We start from the raw sequence: 12,133 nt of genomic DNA, 5'->3' as shown, positions 1-12,133 counted from the left end.
CAAAAAGAAAAACTTAGGCAGGATACCCGACAGGGCTCATTTGGATCGCCGATCATATCCATGGGATTTGCTATTGGGCTGCGAATACAGTCGTATTCTGTATATCTCGTTGTACTCACATGATTTGAATGGGCCAAGGCTTTTCGTGCATGTGAAGGATTTCTCTGCATGTGGAACAGGTTACTGTACACGGCTCGCCTGTTGCATAGGCGGAAGATCTGGTATGATCCTTCGCATGCTACTAGCATGGGGGAGCCCACAAGAGTCATCATATCAGTCAGGCTTGTTGCTACTCGAGTATGTACTGCGTATGGCCCCTGTTAGTTGGTTCAGTACCAACCTGGTGTGATATGTCTGCACTGGAATCTCGCGTTGCCGATGAAAAACGGAGTCAGAACTCACAAGTTTCACTGAAGCCTCTGGCGCATCCAGGTGTAGCCAGCCAACGGAACACGCGTTAGCTTAGCATGAATCTCGGAACTGACTGAACAGTGTGAGACGTCTTGACTTGTGAATCACTGTCACATTTTGTGAGACCTTTCTAAGAAATATGCGGTGTCCAAAGGCGCCCCGTTGCTTTTTACAGGTCCTCCTACTGTCGAATGTGGAGTCACTTATTATTCGTTAGGTGACTCGAGGTCGCGCGAACAGCCGCCCCAAAACGCATTTGTTCACGTGGTAGCGGACAGCATTCTAAAACAGATGACTGTGGGTTTCCTAGTCGCCCTAAGCCGAATTACTAGGCAGCTGAGCTGAGAACAGAGTCATGTGAGTGGTCGCGTGAAACATGAAAAGGTAGATGTTTCGCCGCTCGTTTTCTTCGGCGAAGGCACCCCAGAAGTTTCTTCGCAGATGTATACAGCTAAAGCAGTGCGATTAATGAAGAGTACTCCAATAAAGGTTGCAGCGTTGCAGAAGAACCGCTTCCACCATCGGAACGACTGTAGTTCGGTTTGTTCAGTGAAAACAGCACACAGCATTGCTCTTTTTCAGACCATGGAGACATTCCACAGTGCGTCCAGGTTTCGTGTAGAGTGAGCAGAGCCACGTACGACCTTCCTGTTCTGGTTAAAGAGCTACTTCGGAGCAGGTGTGAACCATCGTTGTGCAGCAGTATCGGCACGAACCGAGAAAATGCCGCAGCCGTTGTAATCAGCCAGTTTCCGTGCAGACGCTATTCCCCGTAATGCCTTGGTGGAGTTCCCGAAACGAGTGTCAGTCTGCTCTGCAGACGTTTCCTCATCAGAGTGCCACATAAGTAGTCCTTGTGTCCCTAATTTGTGGGTCACCTGCTTTGTTGTGTATCGCTGGATGGCTTCTGCGCGGGTCCTAGGTCCTCTCCACGTCAAAAAATCTGTCATAGTCTTGTTCACGTTCGCATGACAACGCCGTGAGTTGAGCTGTTTGCCATTAAAGCTATCTTCTTCCGCAACAGATTGGTGAGTAATTATGTCCGCATGGTCAGCACGTGATACAGCTTTGCTGTATCGTTTCCCCTTCTGCTCCTCCGGACATCCACTGTAGACATTGCGTTTGTACAGCTCCATAGCGAAATTACCCCGTAAACGAATTTTCCCTGCCGGTGGCTCTGTCTCGAAAATACGGTAATGGGTGTCCGGTCGCGAACGCCTCTCACTTTGAAGGGAGGAGAGTCTTCTCCGGACTTCAGAATTGCTGACTTGCACGCTTGATTCCTGCTGCAGTAAACTATGGTTCGCCTGGCTTCTAGAGATAAAATCCGTATTGCCGCTGCCCTTTGAGGGACGAGACCGAGGTGGAGGGATACAACTGTAAATGTCAGGTTCCAAACACATGCACATTTCCCTACTGGAACAGTTGCTAATTGTGGCCAAATAGCCAGTGCAGGTTTGCGTAGGCGTCCATCCTGCAGGACATGAGACGGGCGTTGTTTCACGGTGTGAATCAGGACTGTGTGTCACAGGGTAGTTGCCAGAGGGGTCGGGCCAGTAGCGGCGGCGACCCCGAAAAGACCTCCGATGTGGCGAAACCGCTGTTGCGAGACCAGCAGGGCGGATATCTTTCTGGTCCGGCCCCGGCGCTATCATTTTTTGCACGCCAGCCGCCACGTTGACCACTGCGGCTACAGGTCCGCACAAAGAAACAGGGCCAGCAATACAGTTATACAGCACGGCACAATTACACAGGCGGATTTATGACAGCATGCTTCGGTGTCAAAGTGTGTGTTTATTTAACAGACAACGTGTCAGATGGAAATAGTAAAAATTGAGGAAGCGTTGTGGGGAAATTGCAGATGTAGGGCCATTGTAGCAGAATGTCCTAATGCAGACGACAATCGTTACAGAGTGCAGGACTGCAGCACCTTATCACTCCTTTTCTTGAATGCAGCAGCCTAGCAGAAACCTGCTGGCTGTTCGCGTATTAAACTCCTTGTCTTCAATTTGTTTCTGCTTCATTGCCGCTGAGTCCCTAGCCCCTTTTGATTCATTGCCGGCGGGGCTGTGGCCGCCGACAGGCAGCTGGCAGAGAACATGCGCTTAATGCATTTTGGTGACCTTTGTTGAATTCCGATATCACAATGGCAACTGATCCACGCAGATTTCCGGTGGAGCTGAAGATACAGGAACTGCAACGGAAATTCCGCGTCCTCGAACATGACACCAAGGCATACAGTGACGAGGCACAGGCGAGAATACGCCGCCAACGTGCCACCATAGATAAGCTTTCTCGTGAAAACGGAAAGCTTAAGCATGAGCTTCAGGAAACGTGCGATGCCGTCTCGAGTCAGCAGCATACCCTTATGGGTAGTAAAATGCAGGCTCTGAACGAGCAGTGCCAAAACTTGATCCAGTACATGGAGGATGAGAAACGCAAAGAAAGAGATCTTCTCTCTAAAATCAGCCTCATAGAGGGTAGGGTGATGAAGTGCAGGGAAAGGATGGGCACCATGGGAGGCGTGTATTGCGCCATGGTGTCCAGTGAATCAATCGCAAAGCAAATAAGAATACTCGAGAACCGTCTGAACAAAGGAATGCAGAAATACAGCGAGGCAGTGGCATATAACAAAAAACTCAAAGATGAAATAAATAATCTCAGACGGGAGCGCGTCGCCTTCGACAATCTATACAGGAAAATGGAACGGGATTTGCATGAGAAGAAAAAAAGTATGGCAGAGGTTATTGACATGGCGAATGCCGCATACAAAGTCCGAGATGAGGCTCACCAGCAGGTCGCAGAGCTGAAGGCGCAAGCGGGTAAAGAACACAAAGATTTTGAAAAGGAACGGTCTGAGCTCAGTCGCCTGATTGAAGCTTACCAAAAGCAAAAACAGCTCAAGCAAGTGAAACAGTATGATCAATCATCTAAGAAGAGAATCAATCCTTCTACTGGAGGGGAGTCTCCAAGTAGACTGCACGACGCCTGGAACGGTGGTGGGGACAGTGGAACTTCCGACGAAACAGCTGCACATATTGCAACCTACAAAGCAGCATTTGCTAAAATTCAAGAAGCGACTGGAATGCCCAGTATCGACCAGCTTCTTGAGGCCTTTGTAAATGCCGAGGAACAAAACTTTTCTCTGTACAACTATGTCAACGCACTTAGCGCAGATGTAGAAGCAGCGGAGGCCAATATCGTCCAGCTTCAGAGAGAAATAGACAACTTCCAGTCTTCCAACGCTGTCACAGACAAAAGGAAACAAGAGGTGCTGCAGGAGCTGGAGGCTTATTGTACTTCACTGGAAAAGAAGACCAAAATGTTTGAAGGGAAAAACGAAGGTATATCAAAAACACTCAGCGAACTAAAGCTCGGGATTCAACGGATCTTCGACAAGCTCGAGTGTCATGAGCTGTACTCCGAGGAGCTGTGGATCAACCAAGGCTTAAACGATTCCACTGTGGTATCTTTTCTGCAAGCCATAGAACAAAGAACTGACATCATCATAGAGTTTTACCTTCGTGAAGTTGCTCATGTACACAGCCCAGTGGCGCACACTGCTGCTGACCGTGCTCTGGCATACTCTACAACTGCACCGTCTATAGGATGTCCACCACAAATAAAGCTCCCATCGACACTTGATGGTGTGAGTAGTGAACACTCAGATGATGAAGACTCTGACACGCGCCCTCTTAGCAGGGACGAACTTAAAGACCGTTTCTTAAAAGGACGGAATAAAAAAGATGACAGGAAGAAAAACAAGCAGAAAAAGCCGGGGCCAAGGTGAACGCAGTTTGTTCTCGACGTGTAATTCGCTTATCGCATGATGTTTCAAGCAACCACTGCTTCGCATGATCAGTCACTACATGTGTGTTTGTGTAATGATGAGGTATTAGTTGGTCGTAGTTTCTCTAGTGGTGGCGTAAAAGTGACAGGCATCCTGGTATTTCCCAAGTGTCTCCCTTTTTTATTACTCGAACTTGGATCAAATCTTGAGTAACTCGATGGCACCTTTTCTTCATATATAGACTACTGGAGAGCAGTCTTCACTTCGCGCGCTGGGATTCAGTGTACCTACAGAACCGAACTCCACCATTTGGAGGAGCACTTGGAATCCGAAGTGTTCTCCCGTCCACTTCCCCGTCTCTGCACAACGCGCGCTGTCCACCTCAATTCCGGGAAGATGAGAAATCTACGGCCAACCGTCTGCGTTTTGCTCTGTTTGAGCATAGTATTTTTCCCTCGGTCGGAAGCTAGTCGACTGAAAGGGAAACACACGTACCCGATAGCAGAAGGTATTCAGAAGCGAGCAAACGCCGGAAGGTTTACTCGGATCACTCCCTTCGTTAGACCAGGCAGAAGCGTCGGAGGCTTCGGATGAGGGTCTCGTAGCCGACAAAGGTAGCCCATAAATGCCTTACTGTGTGTTGTAGCAATGCAGAACCGGTGTTTAGACAGAGCCGCGGCACAACCGTACTCTGTGGAGTCAATGGTAAGATGCGACATACCCAGACTCTGGGTTTCTTTCCGGCTCATAATGTTCCTGGCAAGGATGGTGTTCAAAACACATATTCGCATGGTTTAGACGACCACCATATAGAGCCTGTTTCGGGGGACGACGATATGCTGTTGGCACCAGAGTCACTGCCCGAGGGCATGGGTGCCGAGGTCGAGAAGATCGAACAGGTTAAAGCCGGTGAGCTGCGCTAGAGGTGTGCCTACCATGGATTCTCTGAAGGTTACTCCGCACAGATGAAGAAGCCGAAACACCCGCACCTAATGAACGAACAGCAGAATATAACGCAACAGACGAGGAAAAAGCTGCTGCGGTGGAGACAGTTGCACTGTCAGGCCCAGACGAAGCTGCGCCTGAAGCTGCAGCGCCTGACGCTGCGTCCCCCTCAGCGGGTAACAGCACACAAAGCTCTCTACAAGCACACACGACACTATGTCACTTGCAGGAAATGGAGTGAATATTGTCAACAACAACTGCTGCGGGTCCTTCAGACAACTCAGCCATAGCAACGGGAAGATAGGACTGCATTTACAGGCGAAAGGGCGATTTGCTCAGGAAGGTACCTCCGCACCTTCTCTTGCACTATGCTCATAGTTTAAGTAACACACGCACACACAACAGACGGTGACGACGCTGAAGACGAAGCCGAGGTTTGTTCATCGCCAGATGACGATGTGAGCACAGCCCAGCTGCACATTGCCGCAGGGCAGCGAAGATGAAGAGGAGGAGAGGGAAGCCGATATTGACGATGCAGAAGAGGAGTACCTAGGTACGCCAGCTGATGGACGGCGGTCCGCCGAAGAGAACGCTTAATTATTTGTGATACAGAGAGAAAACAGGAGGTTGCGGAGAACAGTAAGACTACCTCTGCAAGTTGTTTCAACGAACACTTATGCTGTGTGCACTCGTAGATCCAAGGGAAATGAAAAAGCCTCTATCTCCCGAGGAGGGTAGAAAGATGCTGATGACTGTAAGGCATTGTTTTAGTGCATGGAGCAACTAGCACACCACAACGTATTTCCAATGCACAGTATGTAGAGTCGTTAGAAAGTGTGGTGAACTCCATGTAAGCAAATTTACACTTGTAGTTCCACCACACTGCTCCATATGGTCCCGCTCTTAGAGTGAGCACCCACTCCGGCGTTCGAGATATGCTAGGTACGGAGAGCCGAAAGGAGAAGTAGACTGGTGATGCTGTCGCCGCTTCCGTGTTGGAGAGTAACCTCGACTCAGGGGTGTGCGTGCGGATAACGTGACGCTGCCGCAAGCCACGCTTCGATTTGGAGCGGATGTTGTGACTTCTTTTTTCCTCGCACTGGAGAGCCATGTCCTTGACTGAATGCTACACTGTGCTTCGGCATCCGTTGACGTACTCATTGACTATGGAACTCACATAGTTTTTATTATTTATGGGTAACGCGGCCACCGTATACGAAACGGACGCCCCCACCGTCTCGCCGTTATCATCGCCAGAAAACAGAAGTGGTGCCAGTTTGAGAGTCAGTGTGTTTCATTGGTGGACTTCTTGGCTGTGAGCTCTCCGTTGGGTCAACAGAACTCGCGCACTCAGCACACAGATTGCAGTGTCTGAACACACGGCCGTTCACCGATAAAATCGAGCCCCGCGTAGACTAAAACACTTTAACGAACATCGGTTTCGTTGCCATAGTTACATCTGTAGCAGCAATTGTAACAACTTGCGTCTTGCAGGAGCGGGAGTCCATAGTAGCGTAACTCACTGTCACTGAACATGCAGGAACTACAACACCACTCCGGTATAGTGTTTCCCTTGAACAACCAGAAAATAGTATGGAACTTGAGTCTGGTTATCGTAGGAACTAGAGGCAAATATCTACTTGCTTCCGCTCGGTACGCGCGTTTTTCTCAAAAGAGGCCTTCCCTTCGAGCCAGCCTATTTGCCAGAAGAAGTGCATCGCGTCTCTGGGTAGACACAACCAAAGGATCGAACCTTTGTAGTTCGGGCAAAGAAAGCCACGATAAGTCGAACTGATGTTCCGGGTATAGTAGACGGGCCGTCATCTCGATAGACGATGCCGTCTGGTTTGGACGTCGGTGGTTGCCGGAGTCATTTTTGTCTTTGAAGTACTCACGATCTTTTCTGACCAACAGTTGTAGAAGCCTCTCCGCAAATAGCAAGCAGTACACTCCACAGTCAGATGCGTTGCTCTGAGGCGGCACGCAACACAGCGGGACTGGTGTACTGCGTGGTTTGTCGTGGGCAGCAATTTCTGGGGATTCCGCTGAGGTGGGGATCTTAACAAAACGACCCAGCAGTCCTTGGAGCCGTTGCGCAGCAGCAAGATTACCGCGTGATCGCTGGGTTTTGTGCCCAAGGCTGTCGAAGTGGAAAAACTTGTAACGGCTGTGCGGCTTCACTGGTCCATGGGTTGAATTACAACCATGTTGGATCATTGTATTTCCCTCAACGCCTCTGCTACACGCTATCTGAATTAGCAACGTCCAGTGAGTTCCTCCGGAAACGGAAGAATCCAGATGGTCGGTGAGTGGCCATACTACTACCGACCGAAGTGGCAGACGCAAAGTTTGAAGGGTGTCCTGCACTTCATCACCATCACAACACATTGAGACCAAAAATGCCACACACGGATCAACAAACAGAACCGGAGAGCACACGTGTGCCTCGTTGTCGTGGTTTGTCCATCCCAAAGAAGGCGACGTCTCCAACTTAGCTTCTCGCCTAGACTTCAAGCTACACATTGCAGCTTCATTAGAAGACGGTTCACTCGCTGGGGCACATAGCCCCAGCTTGTGGCGCAGCATTTCTTCATTGTTTTCGCTAAATGGTTTAACGCCTTCCACTATCAAGTGCGCTATTCCTTCCGCGAGCCTCTGGCTATCAGGGCGGGCTCTGGCGCTGTAGTACAAATCAGCCGCAGCCTGCAGCACTTCGAAGAAAAAAGAGATGCAAGCGTCGTTAAGCCACTGAGCAGGACGAAAGAGAGCCACGTCCTCCGCGTATAACCTGCAAGTCTTGAGTGTCAAGAAGGGCTTTTCTTCAGTATCCGACATCGATTAAGTATTATGTGGACAGAAAACGGTGCATCACATCGATATAAACTCGTTTCCGACACACACAAGAAGGCGCTTTGCATGCAGAAATCCGGAGCGAGCATGCAGGATGTTCACATGTAAGTTCACAAAAGGAGGAAGATGGGAGTTTCCTGAAGCTCCCAACTGAATTTTATGCGCGCTGATACGAAATCTACTTTAGTCTGACCTGTGTACGTGGAAAAAACATGTCTCTGAGCACCCTTCAGCGTTGACGAAGACAACTGCATGCACGTTCTACATGCAGCTATGGCGGGATTCCATCGATATGCCCCTGGAGAGATCAGTGTAGCTCTCTCATTGACACCAAGCAAAGACCATCATTGCCTTGTGTCTCCATATTGATGAAGTGAACAAGGAGAACTGCACGTCAAAAGGTTATGTCATTTCTTGCCACCCTCGTGACGCGTACCAACTCTAGCTGCTGTGACCCTGGAGTATGGCGAAACCCCATCCAACAGGGCCGTTGGGTGAACGCTTCCAGCGTTCGACGCAGAATGGCAAACGTCGCCGGTAAAATATTTCGCCTGTTATTTTCAACATCTGACTCCCTTGAACTGTTGACAAAGCCTGCTCAAAAGGTTGAAGCAGTAGCACCGGGCAGACGGGCTCAAGCACTGTTGACAGAGCAGGCTGATCATATGTAGCAGCCGGCAACGGTGCGGGTTGTGTGCGCGCCAGTGTCTTGCTGGGTCGCCAACATAACCCCAGACCAAGTGTTTGGTGATGGCCGCTCCCGGGAGATAGCTATAAGCTGCGGCACACGAGGTGGACGCGCCGAAAAGGCATTCCATGAGGTGGTCGAGGTGGACTATGCTTTCTTTGAGACTCGTTCGCTCACGACGAAGCGGTTTCGAGGCTGTTCTTTATCTGCCGCTCAACAGCACCTCAATTTTTCAGAAACATGAGGATCGCGAGAAAGAAATGCCCTCTGCTGCGCCTTGAACAGTCATAGACGACAGCTTCTTTGCAGAGAAATACGGTTCGTACAGTCGGGTTTCCACCTCCGTCTGTGGGTGTTTGCGATCCGCCCTTAGTGCTGATGAGCGCGATCTCGCAGGACATGTTCTATGAGTTTGCTAGAATGCAGGACGCCAGACGCGATACCGCAGATGTGTGTGCAAGGCTCCTCGATTGGTGGGATGGTGAGTTGGCGCATCCGAGTGGGCTACCTCTTTATTTGCACATCGCGGACAGTTTCATCTTTGGCAAAAGACCACGGGTATGTTAGCTCACTTCATGAAAGCGGGACGACTAGATAGTGAATCGCAAATAACCCGGTGTGTCTGGCATCCTCTATGATTGTGACAAAGACAGCGGTGGAGTGTATCAATCCAGCGTCATTGCACTACATGGGAGTGGTAACAGTGGAATTTGCGAACTCTTACCGGTCGGTTGGAGTGGATCGTAATGAAATCGTGACACGCTGGACAGCTGAACGCTTTACTTGTGTTTCGGTCTTCTCTGTGTTTGCAGACCCGGCACCGACCGCTCCAGCGGAGCAGCACCGCGGTCGCAAAAGGCAAATCCCACATGCAGATGGAAATTTCGCTACGTTTGTGTATATCCCTGGTAAGCAGTGTCATGCAATCCTGTACCATTACTAAAGCGGTTAACCCTTTTGTTGAGACTGCTCGTAGTCCGGGAGCTGCTGCAAATGCGAATTACGTCTCGCGGAGTTGACCAACATGGTGGTCGTGATGTGATATCGAATTACAGCACCTTAGTGGGCATCCAAGCGGTCTTGCCAGGTCTATTTCTGCGTTGTCCTGCTTAGTGCCGCGACGAAAGGTCACTCATCGACTCGACGCAGCTCGTGCGTCTCTCCGTCAGCTTTGTCGTTTGAAGTGGAATCTCCGACGGCCCGAAGAAGTCGGAGACCAAGGTCATCTCGCCTGTGTGGGTATTCACGAAAGGTCAAACACACAGCCTCCTCTTTCAGCTACACAGAATGTAGCGAAAACGTCTACAGAAGAGAACAGCAAAACCGGGGTTCTGCACACGTCAGGTGGCCGATCTGTACAGGAGTCCGTCAACGTTCAAGAACCGTCGCCTAATCATTTAGTCACAGATTCATCGCCGGCGTTTCGACGTGACATTCACGGGAAGAAGCCAAAGATACACAGACAGCTTCAACTGCATACCACAAAAGAAGTGGTTGATATCGCGGATCTGCATTTAAGCCTGAGCCGGACGTTCATGCTCCAGTACCACTTGATTGAGCCTTTCCTCGCTCAAATAACCACACATCTGAGGCAATTCAAATGGTGAGAATCCGACGAATAGAGTGCTATTCATGCGTACGAAGTCTGGTGTGAACTACCCTTTCGTGAGAAACGAGTACGAGCTTCTGTGAATGTGAGTGTCGGACTGCATTTTTGACAGCTGGGTGCTTTTTGAGAAGTTAGGGGACGGACATTCTTGAAAGGCATAGCTTCTGATACGAACACCTCTACAGCCCCTCACACGACAGGCACGTCCTTTTCTCGCAGGATATGTTCTCTTTTTCATTGACAGACAGATAGAAACGTATATCCATAACTCTGCGGCGGCCACGACGAAACTGGCGAACATACAGTGGGAGTACTCGTTAGAACAGATTCACGTCATATAAGCAGAAAATTAGCATAGGGTTTTTTTCGCTGCTGTGTTCGCAGCCGAGGGTCCCGCGTGAAGAGGAGTTCAACGATGAATAGTGTCTCCGTATCGTTGCCTGTATATGTATCACTGGATTTCGATACGACGACGTGCCCCGAGACATGGGCACTTCGAACGCGTTGACGCTGTCTTCCCAGCTTGTCTCTGTGTTATGGATCAGCTTCACCGTGGAACTACAAACGGAACTGGATATCTTCAGTAATGCGGATCATTCTTGCTTTTTCGCCGCTCTTACGGCATCGCCTACTTCTGCGAACCACCTGGTACGTTTGCGGCTGTTTAAAAAATATGACTAGCAGCTCCATTCCCTTCTTGACGTCCGCTATCATACTAACGTTGCTGCTGGCGCGCGCTCCGTAGCTCCTCTGGTAATTTCCTGTGAGTGGCTGCTGGGGTGACAACTAGGGTGCTTTGGGGAAGGCGGCAGCACCAAAGGTTTGATCGGCACTTAAAATATTTTCCACGACCTATGTTTGTTCCTGCGGTTTCGTTTCCTTTAGGTGTCTCCGGTGGTAAAATGTGTCGACGAGATTGTGACCCGTTTTGGAGGAGAGCCGTTTTCTTTTCGTCCTTTCCGTCCTCATGTCTCTTTGGCTTGGACGGCAGAGGTAAGCTGCATTTGCTTGGTGGGTTGTGGATATCTGCAGTCTGGAGGAAGTAGGCCACTCTCGCGTGCAGCGCCGGTTCATATGCGAAAGCTGCTCAGGATGGATTGGCAATGACGTTCCGTTCCGTTGTGTTGCGATGCAGGACATCCGCCCCGCACTCCGCATTACATCCCGAGCGTCAGCTCACGAAGCGCGGCGAACCACACAGCGCTTGTCATCCTCTGGCGACGATGACGACACAGCTGAGGACGGTGATGAGTGCCAGCTTTGCTGGCCACAGATAGAAAATGCCCTGCAGCAGTTTCGGGATACCCAAACAGGATCGCAGGTATCAGCCGTGGAAAATCACAATGTGGAAAGCTCCGTTCCGGGGATTCCCACAAAATGCAAAAGTTATCTTGCGGGTGATTGTTACAGTGTAAGTACACTGGAAGCTTACGCGGGTTTTGCGGTCTAAAGTCGTTAACCCTGTCAGCCGCATGTGCGTAGGTAGAGTTGTTGAACATGAGTCCCCGTTCTGACAGAAGAGACAGCGTAGGATCTTCTAGTGTTGTGTCAGCCCCGTGGACTGTTTGGGAAGTGGAGTGCGACGCGCTCCCACTGGCATTTTTCATTTGTCATTCAGGTCGCACTAAACTGTCCGGAAACCGAAGCTGAGGAGGAGCCCCAGGTTGAGGCGGGTGCTACGGTGGAAGCACCCAGTCCTGCCCGGATTTGGATCGAAGTTCAGAAGGTGTGCGTATCGGTTGGCAACAGAATCAGCTCAATCACCCTACAAGGGGGAGTGTCTGACTCTGACAGCTCAAGCGGCACTAGCGACACGGAGGGAATGTAACTGTGATTTTGA

At 50.2% G+C, this 12,133-nt stretch overlaps 3 protein-coding genes across 3 annotated transcripts; all 3 read left to right on the top strand.

The window, feature by feature from the left end:
* Positions 1 to 2,557: 2,557 nt before the first annotated feature.
* TGME49_269160 (outer dynein arm docking complex protein ODA1, putative) lies at positions 2,558 to 4,201 on the top strand (the record flags this gene model as incomplete). Its single annotated transcript, XM_002365568.1, has 1 exon — positions 2,558 to 4,201. One exon carries the CDS (start codon positions 2,558 to 2,560, stop codon positions 4,199 to 4,201), a length of 1,644 nt encoding a protein of 547 aa, XP_002365609.1.
* A 347-nt stretch (positions 4,202 to 4,548) lies between these two features.
* TGME49_269170 (hypothetical protein) lies at positions 4,549 to 6,315 on the top strand. Its single transcript, XM_002365569.1, has 12 exons — positions 4,549 to 4,709; positions 4,765 to 4,815; positions 4,869 to 4,906; positions 4,966 to 5,110; positions 5,167 to 5,322; positions 5,376 to 5,489; positions 5,552 to 5,580; positions 5,636 to 5,699; positions 5,759 to 5,785; positions 5,842 to 5,900; positions 5,962 to 5,996; positions 6,054 to 6,315. Exons 1-12 carry the CDS (start codon positions 4,598 to 4,600, stop codon positions 6,112 to 6,114), a joined length of 891 nt encoding a protein of 296 aa, XP_002365610.1. The 5' UTR covers positions 4,549 to 4,597; the 3' UTR covers positions 6,115 to 6,315.
* A 2,747-nt stretch (positions 6,316 to 9,062) lies between these two features.
* On the top strand, positions 9,063 to 12,121 carry TGME49_269175 (hypothetical protein; the record flags this gene model as incomplete). Its single annotated transcript, XM_018781533.1, has 7 exons — positions 9,063 to 9,165; positions 9,497 to 9,592; positions 9,798 to 10,287; positions 10,839 to 10,941; positions 11,179 to 11,286; positions 11,429 to 11,614; positions 11,912 to 12,121. The coding sequence occupies 7 exons, from the start codon at positions 9,063 to 9,065 to the stop codon at positions 12,119 to 12,121; spliced, it is 1,296 nt and encodes a 431-aa protein (XP_018636569.1).
* Positions 12,122 to 12,133: the final 12 nt, after the last annotated feature.

Source organism: Toxoplasma gondii, chromosome VIII, assembly GCF_000006565.2.
Source record: "Toxoplasma gondii ME49 chromosome VIII, whole genome shotgun sequence".
In the NCBI taxonomy this organism is placed as follows: Eukaryota; Apicomplexa; class Conoidasida; order Eucoccidiorida; family Sarcocystidae; genus Toxoplasma; species Toxoplasma gondii.
Note: the sequence above shows the minus strand (reverse complement) of the source record. Positions and strands in the feature narration are given on the sequence as shown.